At 33.7% G+C, this 12,464-nt stretch overlaps 1 protein-coding gene across 1 annotated transcript; it reads right to left on the bottom strand.

Annotated features, from left to right (window-relative positions):
• Positions 1-504: 504 nt before the first annotated feature.
• On the bottom strand, positions 505-10,637 carry LOC131855351 (uncharacterized). The gene is made up of 9 exons (XM_059206605.1): positions 10,462-10,637; positions 9,044-9,251; positions 8,267-8,630; positions 7,112-7,274; positions 5,794-5,933; positions 4,729-4,867; positions 2,385-2,606; positions 1,395-1,565; positions 505-651 (listed from the first exon to the last, which is right to left on the bottom strand). The coding sequence occupies exons 1-9, from the start codon at positions 10,576-10,578 to the stop codon at positions 526-528; spliced, it is 1,650 nt and encodes a 549-aa protein (XP_059062588.1). The 5' UTR covers positions 10,579-10,637; the 3' UTR covers positions 505-525.
• Positions 10,638-12,464: the final 1,827 nt, after the last annotated feature.

Here is a 12,464-nt window from a genome sequence, read left to right as displayed (position 1 = left end):
TACTATCTTACTTTTGAAGGTCGATGGGTTCGATTCCTCACATGCTATAAACATTTGGATTTATAAGTATAATTATTTATCGGTCTGGGTGTTTTCTATGTATAATATGGGATAATACTAGATGTCGTTGTGTGAATTCCCGAGTTTTAATTATTATTATTCACTTATACCAATTTTTTTATTTTACTTTTAATTTTAGTGTATTGAGGTAACAAATGTATAAATAAATAAATGTAACAAAAGCATATATGTGCGTTTTTAAGTTTAGTTTCAGTATATGTAGTTTCATATATTATGAGCTACGATACTTCGTCTGCGTGAAATTAACCATTAGCTATCAGCGAGTGAAAGTCCCCTGAAAATCGGGATAGCTTTTTCAGTCATTAGCAAAAAAGTTTTTATAATATTTACCGTATATACATTTATATGCATTTAATGAAAAGGTGTTAATTTGAAATTACAATCAGATATTTCAATTTTATTTATTCGCATATATATTAATATATATGTACATATGTATATGAATCACAGTTTGCTGGTAACTTTGGATACCATTTTACGTAACTCCTTTCTCAGTATCTTGCCACTGGGGTTCTTGGGTATTTCGGATACAAATCGAACTCCTCCACGAAGATGTTTCGGATTCGATAACTGGAAGAAAACATTTGTATTCATGAGTATGATTGTTTATCATGTATATTCCATAGTCTGGGTGTTTTCCATGTATATTGTATATGTTTTACCATTACAACTTTTTTATGTAACTTTATTACATGATAATAGAATGGTACACTCGTCCGCGCTACGGTCTACGTTTTAGCGCAACGTTTTTTTCCTTTAGCGCAACGTGACAATTGGTGAAGATATTCAGTGGATTATATAGAGTACCAAATATAATTTATTCTCGATATAAATCAGTTGCACGTTACACATCAACTGTTACTTAGCAACAGGAATACTTAGGAATTATTAACCGGGTCTTAACACGAATATTCGTGTTAATAATTTAAATAATGTATATTAAACAGGAAAGTTTAAAATTAACTAGGAATACTTAGGTATTACTTTCTTATGTATTACATATTAAATGTGATGGATTAGATTTTTTCTTCTAAAATCACTGAATATCTCCTACAACAATATCATAAGAAAAATATCTTGATGGATGGATGGAAATCAACCTGACATGGTAGATAGCTACCAACAGCCCACGTTACTAACAATCCCTTCATTTTTCTATGTTTATTATGTATGAATTTACAAAAAAAACCCGTCTACTCTGATGTCTAGTAGTAACCATAACACAAGCTCAGCTTAGCTCGAGACTAGATGGCGCTGTGTGAATTGTCCCCGGGTTATTATTATTATTATATAAGGATTAATTTTCTACCAACCCTTTCAGCAACGAATGACTGTATCTCCTTCTCTGTGACAACCTTCCCCGGCTGTTTCACCACGAATGCTAGTGGTACCTCCCCTGACTCTTTGTTCTTCAGGCCCACCACACAAGCATCCAATATTGCCTCGTGTTGCAATAGAAGAGCTTCTATCTCCGCTGGAGGGACCTAATAGAAGAAAATATACTCTACTAAATAAATCGTGGAATAGAGTCCTATTCACTAATGTAACCAAATCAAATCAAAAATTATAAAATTTTAGTTACTTATGCACGTCAAACTGTTTGTAGGTAGGTATATGTTTTCTCTGTCGTCCAGTTCAGTATACAGATTCAATTCAGAAGAACTGGCAAGAATCTCAACTGAATTTCTTTTTTTCTAAAAAGCCAGTTTATTTACTTTGTAGGTGTCTATGTCTAACATTAAATGAAAATTCCGTGCATGAAGAACTATTGTCATGCACGTTTGTCATTTAGTAATCGTTAAGTAAGTAATAGTCTTAATGATTTAACGGATGTTTTGAATTTATTTAAATTCCACTATATCCTTTGGCATCATTATTGTAAATTTTTATACCCATTCCCATAACATATCCTATAGATGATTGTTATTTTTTACTGTTAAACTATTTGACCATTACAAGTCTACAACCATATTGCGACACGTGTTTCGCCTCTGAACGAGTATCATCTGGCATTGTATAGGGTTCTAATTTAGCTTGGGAGCCTAGTGTCAACACTATTAATATCAGTAACGTCAAGTTTCTACATTGAATTGTACTAATTAATTGGATACAAGTTACTTATGAGAGTCTGGAACTGAACTGAACTGAACTAGGTCGAAACCTGTAATACAGATCTCCAGGCTCTCTCCGTCTTAAAATTTGTGATCTCTAATATGTTCCATACAGTATCCATTAAATAAAAAAAATGTGTTCAATAAATTGGTATTGTAACAATGTATGTTAACATTAACAGCAATAATTACCTGATACGCTTTGTACTTAATTAATTCCTTGAGCCGATCAACGATAAAGAAATAATGATCTTCATCGTAATAACCGATATCACCAGTTTTGAAGAAGCCTTCATCATCACAATCATCCCTCCTGTCCTTGCCAATATAACCCTTCATGATTTGTGGTCCTTTAAAGCAAAGTTCGCCGTGTTGGTTTGGACCTAGGGGCTTTCGGGTTTCAATATCCACGACCTGGCGAAATAAATGGGTATGTATTTATTGAATTAGTAAATTTGCTGAAACTGCAAATATTATTTTTTTATCTATCTATCTAATAGTTTATTAATAAAATAATAGATGGCTTTCTGTAGATTATTTATTTAGTGATGTTGTTTTCTTTTCACCAATAAGTGACGTCTACAAATCTATAATTAAATCAAAATATTGTGCCTACACTTGTAATATTTGTGTCGACACTTGAGACCCTTCGATTAGTTTACATCCCCACTAACATAGATTTAAGTTAAGTGTAAAATTAGTCTACGTCCCGACTCCTCATCGACTGTACGCGTTATTAATAAGCCATATAGCACACTACCAATAAACTTAATAATGTACAATAAATCGTTCAATCATTTTACCGGTATACTCACTACCTACATACTACAATAAATAATAAATTATGTAGCGCCACCTCATCACAACATATATAACGCTACAGTGATGAGAATAACCACCGGGCTACAATATCTTTATTCATGTAGGTCTATTACAGACTCTCATGACATGTCAAATCTACTATCAGTTCGGAGTGCTTTCGAAATGAGAAGAAGTGACAAGACACACCGTCCCGACCACACTTTTACACACAAACACGACACCGTCTTCGCCGGTGAAGACGACGACCTCAAACACACAATATCGCGCATTCAACCGGGCGCCTGCGCGCGCCCGTGCGCTCCACACCTCCAATCGATCCTCCATCCAATTCAAACGGGGATCGATGTTACGACGGCCAGAGCCGAGGTTCGAACCCCTAGTGGTGCCCTCAGACTAAAGTCGTATCCGTCAGGCAGGAGTTGGCCTTCAGCCGCTCCATAAGTCCTTCCGCGGGTTTGGAGTGCTATCTGCACTCGCCTCCTAACGTCCGGTAAAGCTGTAAAGCAACTGCGGCCAACAGCATTAGAGTAGTCTGAAAAAAAATGACAAGACACTCAGCTTGAACTCTTTTTACATAAGCTTGCACATGTTTACAATAATACATTCATTATTAAATTTAAATTTGGCAGAATAGTGTGACCACCAGCATATTTTATTGCAATTTTGTCAAAAACAAATAATCTGTGTCCGTAACTCTAACAGATCAGTCCCTATAAGCAGCACCCGTTCATGAGTATGACGGAGCCAGCCATTATAAAAATACTAAGATATATTTCTAATGCCGTATATCTATTACTTCTTTCGTAGTTAGAATTTATAAACGCACATGTTTTCTTCAGATATGTGTAATTACTTCATAATGACTATCTAATACATATGTAAATAATAGATCCGTAATGTTACTTATGTAAATATGTCATAGATCTATTTTTATTATAGGTACATAGATAAGATGTTATGTTAGTACGTGAAGCAAAACTACGTAACCGTTTTTACGAAAATTGCGTGAACGAGGAATATGATATTTCGCACACTTGTAGTTTACTAGCTGTGCTCGAGACTTCTTTCGCGTGGTTATCAAAAACACTATCAGCGTTGCAACATTTTTCTATTGGTCGTAGCGTAATGTTATATAACTTAAAGCCTTCCTTAATAAACGGACTATCCAACACAAAAATAATTTTTCAATTCGAACTAGTAGTAACGTAGTTCCTGAAATTAGCGCATTCAAACAAACAAACCACCTCGTCAGCTTTATTGTAGTATAGATATATACACTCCTTCTCTATATCTATATATTAGTATAGATATAGAGAAGGAGTGCAGAATGCTATGTTTTTTTAATTATACATAAAAATACATTAAATCGATAAAAAAAAATATTCCACATACTACCATGTGTTACACACACAGTCGCATATATATAATACTATCTATTGTCGCATATATATATATATATATGTATACTCTTTTGTTTATTGCTTGTTCGACTGCCAATACCTGTGATTACAGAATATTCTTTGACAATATCACCTTAATAATGCTCGAACTTGGAATTTAAATTAATTATGGTCGAATTTCGACCACTACGCGACCACTAGCCATCATCCGTTTCTTCCTTATCCCCTTTATTTGTGGTCGGCGTAATATGTTTTTCTCTTTCATTCATCCATGTTACGCAACCACTAGTATAATATTTATATAGATGATTTACCTTGGCGACTGTACTAGGGACTACCTTTCCCACACTGCCAGCTTTAGCTTTGCTGGCCTGACTGTACAAGGTCCTGGTTACAGCCACAGTAGCTTCAGTCATACCGTATCCTTGAATTACGCCTATTAGATTTGGAAACCTGAAAATAGACATTAGGAAAAATATATATATGTATATATATATAAATATATATATATATATATATGTTTGGGAAACTACTCTGCTACCAAAATGTTAGGGAAGCGTCAGTCATTTACCTTTATGGTTCTGCGGATTTCTTGGGCTTCAGGGTCTCGAAGGTATCTTCGCTAGCTTTCCAGCTTCACAGTAGGTTTCACAGTAGGTTAACACAGTTCTAATTTATTTTAATTCACAACACAATGCGCGCGCGCGTCAAGGCCACTGTACGGTCCGTTTGTTACTGGGTAAGGGAGGGGAAGGAAAGATGCGGGAACAGAAACTAACGGACTCTAATATAATAATCTGTGCTTACGATGTTACAGGGTAGATTTTGAACAATATATATAATTTTTATGGACAATTCACACAATGTCATGTAATCCCAAGCTAAGTAGAGCTTGTGTTATGGATACTAGACAACTGATATAAATACTTAGATACAAATACATATGTACATAGCCGTTTAGTACACCGCCTTAATATCAATGGTCGCCAGTTCGATTCTCATAGGATAGAAACATTTGTATTCATAATTACTATATATGTCTGGTTGTTTTTTATGTAAATTATAACTCAGGACAAAACACAGCGCCACTAGATAATTAACACAGACGGCGCAAATATATTCAATAAAAAACAATAGGTTAAAAAAAATTACACATATAGTAAAAGTAAATACATGTAAACACATATACATATAATATATATCAATCTATAAATAAATATGAAATAAAATACATAAATCAAATATACCATATACATATCATATAACATAGTCTGACAATGAAAAAGTGAAAACAGAGAGTGAACGTAACAAAAGATAGGAAATAGATATTAACGAAAAAAAAATTATATTGTATAATTGAATAATGTCTTAAATCTTACTTCGTTTTCACAATGCTCAAGGTGTCATTCTGCAGCGGTGCACCACCAGAATACATAACTTGCACAGAACTCAGATCGTATTGGGATTCTGTTTTGCAAACCGCCACAAGAACCGGTGGTACTACAGTCAATTGGCTTATCTGAAAGAAACCAAATATACGTTCATTTCATCTGCAACGGTATGTATTGTTCTCCCTAATCTTAATCTTATTAACATTATAAATACGAAAGTTTGTAAGTATGGATGTTTGTTACTCTTTCACGCAAAAGCTACTGAATTGATTATAATAAAACTTTACAGTTTTTGCCCGCATTTAACCTGCATAAAATTTACAGCCTATGTTATTCTTATGTAACAGCTATATTACTATAAAGTTATATCAAAATCTATTCAGTAGCTTATGCGTGAAACACTAATAAACTACTCAATAGATAAAAAAAAAATTAAAAAAATTAAGAGACTTTGTAATAAAAGTTATTCAATTGAGTTTATTGCCAGTTCTTCTCAATTGAGTCTATATACTGAACTAGGCAGTAGGTATAACATTATACTTTCATAATAATAAGTCTAAAATGACCTACATGAATAAATGTTTTATGGATTTTGATTGATCTTTGCAGCACATAAAACTACCTTTATATGTTTGTAATTCATTCATTTATGCTAAGATTGAACCTGAGATGGTAGGTACAGAAGCTAAGTCTTTGATAACAAAAAAATATTTAATCTTTCTAATATTAGTTTAAATATCTTGGTTTTTATTAGTTTACTTTCGCTGTTTAGAACTTTAAATTTATTCAAAAATATAAACATAAAATTATAAACAAGACATAATAATATTAAACATGGATAATTCACACAATGCCATGTAGTTCCACGCTAAGTAAAACGTGGTACTAGACAAATTATAGAAATACTGTCATACATATTTCTGTATATACTTAGGTACACCACCTCCGATTGATCCCCCGTCCAATTCAAACGAAGATCGAAATTACGACCGCCTGAACCGAGGTTCGAACCCCTAGCGGTGCCGTCAGACTAAAGTCGTATCAGTTAGGCGGAAATTAGCCTTCAGATGCACCATACGTCCTTTCTTTGGTTTGGAGTGCCATCTGCACTCACTCAAACTAAAGACATATCCGACAGTATCGTCCAGTGAAGCAATAAAGGCCAGCTGCGGTGAACAGCATTAGAGTAGTCCGAGAAAAGAACTGTTACATAATATACATACAAATCGTTTATAAAGCAAGCTTGGCGGCTAAAATAAGTGAAACGCAGAAAAGCATTTACAAAGTCTACCACAGTCATACTGACCTTATATTTCTCAATAGTACTTAAATAAAGGTCCATTTGAAACTTTGCAAGATAGACGATAGATCTTCCCACGACGAGTGCAGCAAGAATGCCATTCAGTCCCATTGTGTGGTACCATGGTGTTATTATTAGTCCCGTGCTTTTCGGGTCTAGAGCACTTGGGCTGTAAATATAAACTTTTTTTATATAACTAACTAGCTACACATGGGTGTACATGTATTATACCTATAAACCTTCCTCTTGAATCACACTATCTGTTAAAAAATACCGCCTCAAAATCCGTTGCGTAGTTTTAATGCTTTAAGCATACTACATAGGGGCGGACAGACAGCAACAGTGACTGTCTTTTATACTATACTAGCTACTCGCGCCGGCTTCGCCCGAGTGTACATGTATTATACATATGAACCTTCCTCTTGAATCACGCTATCTATTTAAAAAAAACCGCTTCAAAATCCGTAAGCATACATAGGGACGGATAGACAGCAACAGCGACTGTTTTATACAATGTAATGATAACAAATAGACTAAGAAGTAATAGCAAATAGAATAGCCAAACAATATAACAGCCGCGGGAATGCGATTGCTAGTAACTCCACACAGTTCCCCCGGAAACCATCGTAATAAATTCCTGGTGAATTTGCCAAGATGAGTTAACTGACCTGACCTCATGGTCACGTTATCATCCTTCACTGGTGCCCCGCCAGCATATACCGGAATTGAAGGCACGTGCGCCATTGTACCCATTAAAAAAAACATAACACTTAATGGTAAGTGCTAACTTATGTTGTTAAATACGCCCTCGATGGTCTAACGGTTTAGCACACCGTATTATTTCAGATCGTCGCGAGTTTGATTCTTCACACGATACTAATATTAGTATTCATGAGTATGATTGTTTGTATCGGTATGGGTGTTTTTTATTTACATTGTGCATGTGTTTACAAAAAAATGTACCTATATATTTATATCAGTTGTCTAGAACCCATAATAGAAGCTCTGCGTTGATGTAATTATCATTAAATGTTGTTACTTTGTAAATAAATATTTGATTTAAATAATAATATATATCATTTAATTCGTTTAGCAATTTAAATAAGTAAATATATGAGATAAAAACAACAAAAAACAGCACAATCATAAAAAAGATCATACAAACAACAACTTGTAAGGACATTTAGATGTGTCAGCATAACTCCTTTAGGTAATCCCGTGGTACCAGAAGAATATAATATGAACAGAACGTCTTCATGTCCATTAACATCCACTGGTTGGAACTCCTCATATTTGACATTCCTTATTAGTCGATTGGTAACAATAAGGTCCGATTTCACATCACTACTTATCGGTAAAACTAAATCTTTAAAAAGTAGCACATCACTAGGACCTGTATCACCGAATAGAATTATCTTCTTCAAGTAGGCGATTGATTTCAGTGTTTTTTCTTGTTTTTCATAGTATGATGGTGAACAGAACATGTATCTAGGTTCTGATATTGATAAGATATGTTTTAATTCGCCTGAAAATGAATGTAATTGTTTAAATTAGTAAATTTTTGTAATGGTTGAATCTGGATAACCGAATGGTAATATATTTGATAAAAAAAATAACCCCAAATTTATAATCTGTATTGTAAACAATATTTTAAAAGAATACGAGCTGAGTTTCTTGTTGAAGGGTGAATACCCTTCTATCACCAAACCCTATTTTTTAATAGCGATATTAATTAATAATCAAATATTAAATTATCAACCCTTGCTGGGACAACTATTAATCATAAAAAATATATGATCAATATATATTTTACCCGCGATCATGACGGTTGAAACACTGCCGAAATATCGGGAACTCAGTAAATAAATACAAAAAGTGGTAATATTCCGTCATTTTTACTAATTATACGTATATATATAGTACAAGCTATATATTTACCTGCAGTATATGTAGGATTAATAGCAGTTAACACAGCCCCGGTATATACTGTACCGATTACAGCACTCCAGTACTCGATTTTGGTCTCAGTGCATATAGCAACCACGTCTCCCTTCCTGACGCCTATATGTGTGAGTGAGACGGCGACATTCATAGAATCTTGTAGTAATTCACCAAAAGTGTATACTTCGTGAGTGGAGCCATTTATCTATTTAATAATAATGAATTTAAAAAAAAAGGGGTACTGGCCATGGATATGCAGGATGTACCTGATACAGGTTTTACTGAGCTTTCTAGGTCAACCCAAATCTGTCTTTATATTATAATCATAATTTTTAAAGAAATAATATATTTAATTTTAAAAAACAACTAAAAAAACATCTAACAGAACAAATTACTTTAATCCCTTAGGAGGTCCCGTATCTGCGAAGCTTTATTACCCAACTTAGTCCGCAAGCATTGTCTTGCATCATCTTCGTCATCATCAGTCTCGCGGAGCCTTTCACCATATCAATATATGTGTAATCCTTGTTATAGTATTTATGTAGTATAAGTAGTTTAATAACATAATTCATCACATTATTTACAGTTTATTCATACTTTATATATTTTGATAAAGACCTCGATGTTTAATATTTATGTAATTTTTTTTTAGTAATAAGTATAGTATAAGTATATCAGAATATCAGCGCTGCAGAGTTATCTGTAGCATTATGCTGAGTTGGCTACCTTTTCACTTTTGCGGCACATAAAGCCACCTACATTTCTTTTATTAATTCGTGTTTTTCTATATCTCATGTATGTTATGTGTCTGTAATTGTGAATAAGGAATTTATCTATCTATCTAATTAAAAAAATATCATGCAGCGCCATCTATTAATCAAAAACTTTGCAAGTCTATAGGTACTAGAGAACTAATATATACTAACCTAATACCTACATAAAAACTTTGTTTTTGAAAATACTTTCAAAACATAATTACTGGTTTTTGTTTCTACATCTACGATTATAAGAGATTTCCAATCGTTTTTATTTTCTTTCAAACAACTTTAAAACCAGAATTTTAAGGAGAGGCTCAACTGGACTGTATTTTTGATGTGTAAACTTATTATTTCAGAACCTTTATCGAATTTCGAAAATCGAATATTTTTATAGAAACGTTTGGATAAAGCTATATTTATTTGAAAGCTAATATTTTCCCAACTGAACTGATATAATTTTGTTCAAGAGGTGGTCAATAATTGTTTTTGAACCTAATCCTATTACTTTATAATTAATAATGCATTTAAGTCATCTGTTATTTTTCTGCTGGTGTTGCGGGTGCTCATGGGCGGCGGTAATCACTTACCATCAGGTGAGCCGCAAACTCGTTTGGCCCCGTTATGCCATTAAAACTGTGAGAAATCTGGCCAACTTACTAGAGCAGGTTTATCCTTATATTCCCAGGCTCTCTTCAGGAAATAATCACCGAAATTCAAATTTGCTGGCACTCTACATTCACCTGTACCATATACGTAGAAACTGTTTTTTAACATTTCTTATTTATTACGATAGACGTTTATTACAAGATAGTGCTTACACGACTGAATTTCACTTATTTATAGTAACATATATACTGATATAGTGGTATAATAATTTCCCTTATCTATTTTATAAACATGCTTACATTTTGTTATCATATCACGACCTTTGCGGCAATATAGGCTTGTGTAGTTTATGAATGAACTAGTTCAAAAGTGAGCAGTTAGTAGATAAAAGTGGGAAGGCTCATAGCTCCCAGACATAAGTACACTAGTTCTAGTCTCTTCTAAATAACAGGTAAGGCAAGGACGAGACTACAGAAACTTAGCAGTCTTCGCTCTATTTTATAATCTTAAATTTAGTTATCATGTTTTTTTATTTATTAGAGCGACCAACAAACACAAAAAATCAGCACAGCCCAAAAAAATGCTGAAGAGTAAAACTTACGCCCAGGAATGAACGAGGCTGCAATGTCACAATTACATTATATTAGTTGGACAGTTTTAACATAATTAATTTCATATTAAATCTATAAAACACTATGTTCTTGTTGCAACTGCGGTTTGCGTTACAACTTCTGAGGCACATTCGATTCGAATGAACTATTCATGTTCAAAAGAGCTGCAAACTAAACTGATCACTCAGAGTCGGAACTGTTACGTACAAGACTATAAATAAAGTTTATAGAGCAGTGATAGAATACTTTTGTATTTTTCCTTTTCGCTTCTTATTAGGCTGTACATATTATGAAGTGATATTCTTGCTTATCAAGTATTTCCTTTTATTTTAAAAAATAATGTAGCTAAATAATAGCTCTGGGCAAGGGATTGTTAGTTGTGGGCAGTTTTTTTTTAGAGGATGATAATGGAATGGTGCGCCCGCCTGCGCTGACGGTTTACGCTGGCGGGGCACCAGTGGAGGATGACAGGATGTGAGACATGAAGTCAGATCAGTTAGCCCAACGTGATAAATATACCTGGAATTTATCACGATGGTTTCCAGGGAGAACCGCGTGGAGGTCGACCTGACATTGGTAACAATCCCCTTCCCCCCTTATGTGGAATCTTGACCTAGTAACTAACAATGCACCATGTCAGGTTTCCTCTGGAAACTATCATTATAATAGCTATATATAGATAGCTAACTAACTTAATTTCATGTTCATTTTATCATCCTCCACTGGTGCCCCGCCAGCGTATAACGTTATAAATAAATACTATTATTCCACAAATGATTATTTAAATAATAAGCGGTGTACAAAAGGCGACATTATCGGTTTTGCAATCTGATAAAATTGCGTTTGTTGTTTACTTACCGTATCGACGGTAGATTTAACAGCTGTCATGGTAACTAAATATGTATTTTTTTTCTTTTGTAATGGCCTGGCACTGTGGTGCATTTGCCAAATACATATGTCATATTGCATTATGACAAATAGTAAACAATCCAATCAAATAAATAAAATTTAAGCGTCTGTTTGTAATTTCAAATTAACTGCATATTAAAGTATATACAGTATATACATCAAGAAATTAATTTACAAAAAAATGTCTGAGTTTATTTTTGTTAATTTCTGAATGGGCTGGACCGAGTTCGACGGGACTTTTACTCGCAGATAGCTAATACTATATAGGTTAACTTAGTAACTTTAGAAAAAATATCAGGATTAACTTAAATTAAATTATTTTAATTTCACATTCACTTTAGCCACACTCATTTTAGTAAAAATATTTCAATTCCACACGCACAACATCGTGACTATCATTCCAATGTGAACCAATCTTTATAAGGGAGTAAAATTGAGCATTGCTTTGCTGAGCCGTTAACAATAAACCAAATAAGAAGACTCATCAGCGGTGAGCATAAATTATAAAAATGTTGGGACATGAAATAAAAACGT

Source organism: Achroia grisella, unplaced genomic scaffold (genome assembly GCF_030625045.1).
Source record: "Achroia grisella isolate CSIRO2021 unplaced genomic scaffold, CSIRO_AGI_Agris_v1 utg1360, whole genome shotgun sequence".
NCBI lineage: Eukaryota > Metazoa > Arthropoda > Insecta > Lepidoptera > Pyralidae > Achroia > Achroia grisella.
Note: the sequence above shows the minus strand (reverse complement) of the source record. Positions and strands in the feature narration are given on the sequence as shown.

Bases quoted from the DNA above. Each gene is read 5' to 3' on its own strand.
- LOC131855351 (XM_059206605.1), bottom strand. From the start codon at position 10,578: ATGTTAAAAAACAGTTTCTACGTATATGGTACAGGTGAATGTAGAGTG. The intron at 2,607-4,728 runs GTAAATCATCTA...TTATTTCGCCAG, and splicing joins TCCCTAGTACAGTCGCCAAG to GTCGTGGATATTGAAACCCG. The intron at 652-1,394 runs GTTGGTAGAAAA...GTTTTCTTCCAG, and splicing joins AGTCATTCGTTGCTGAAAGG to TTATCGAATCCGAAACATCT.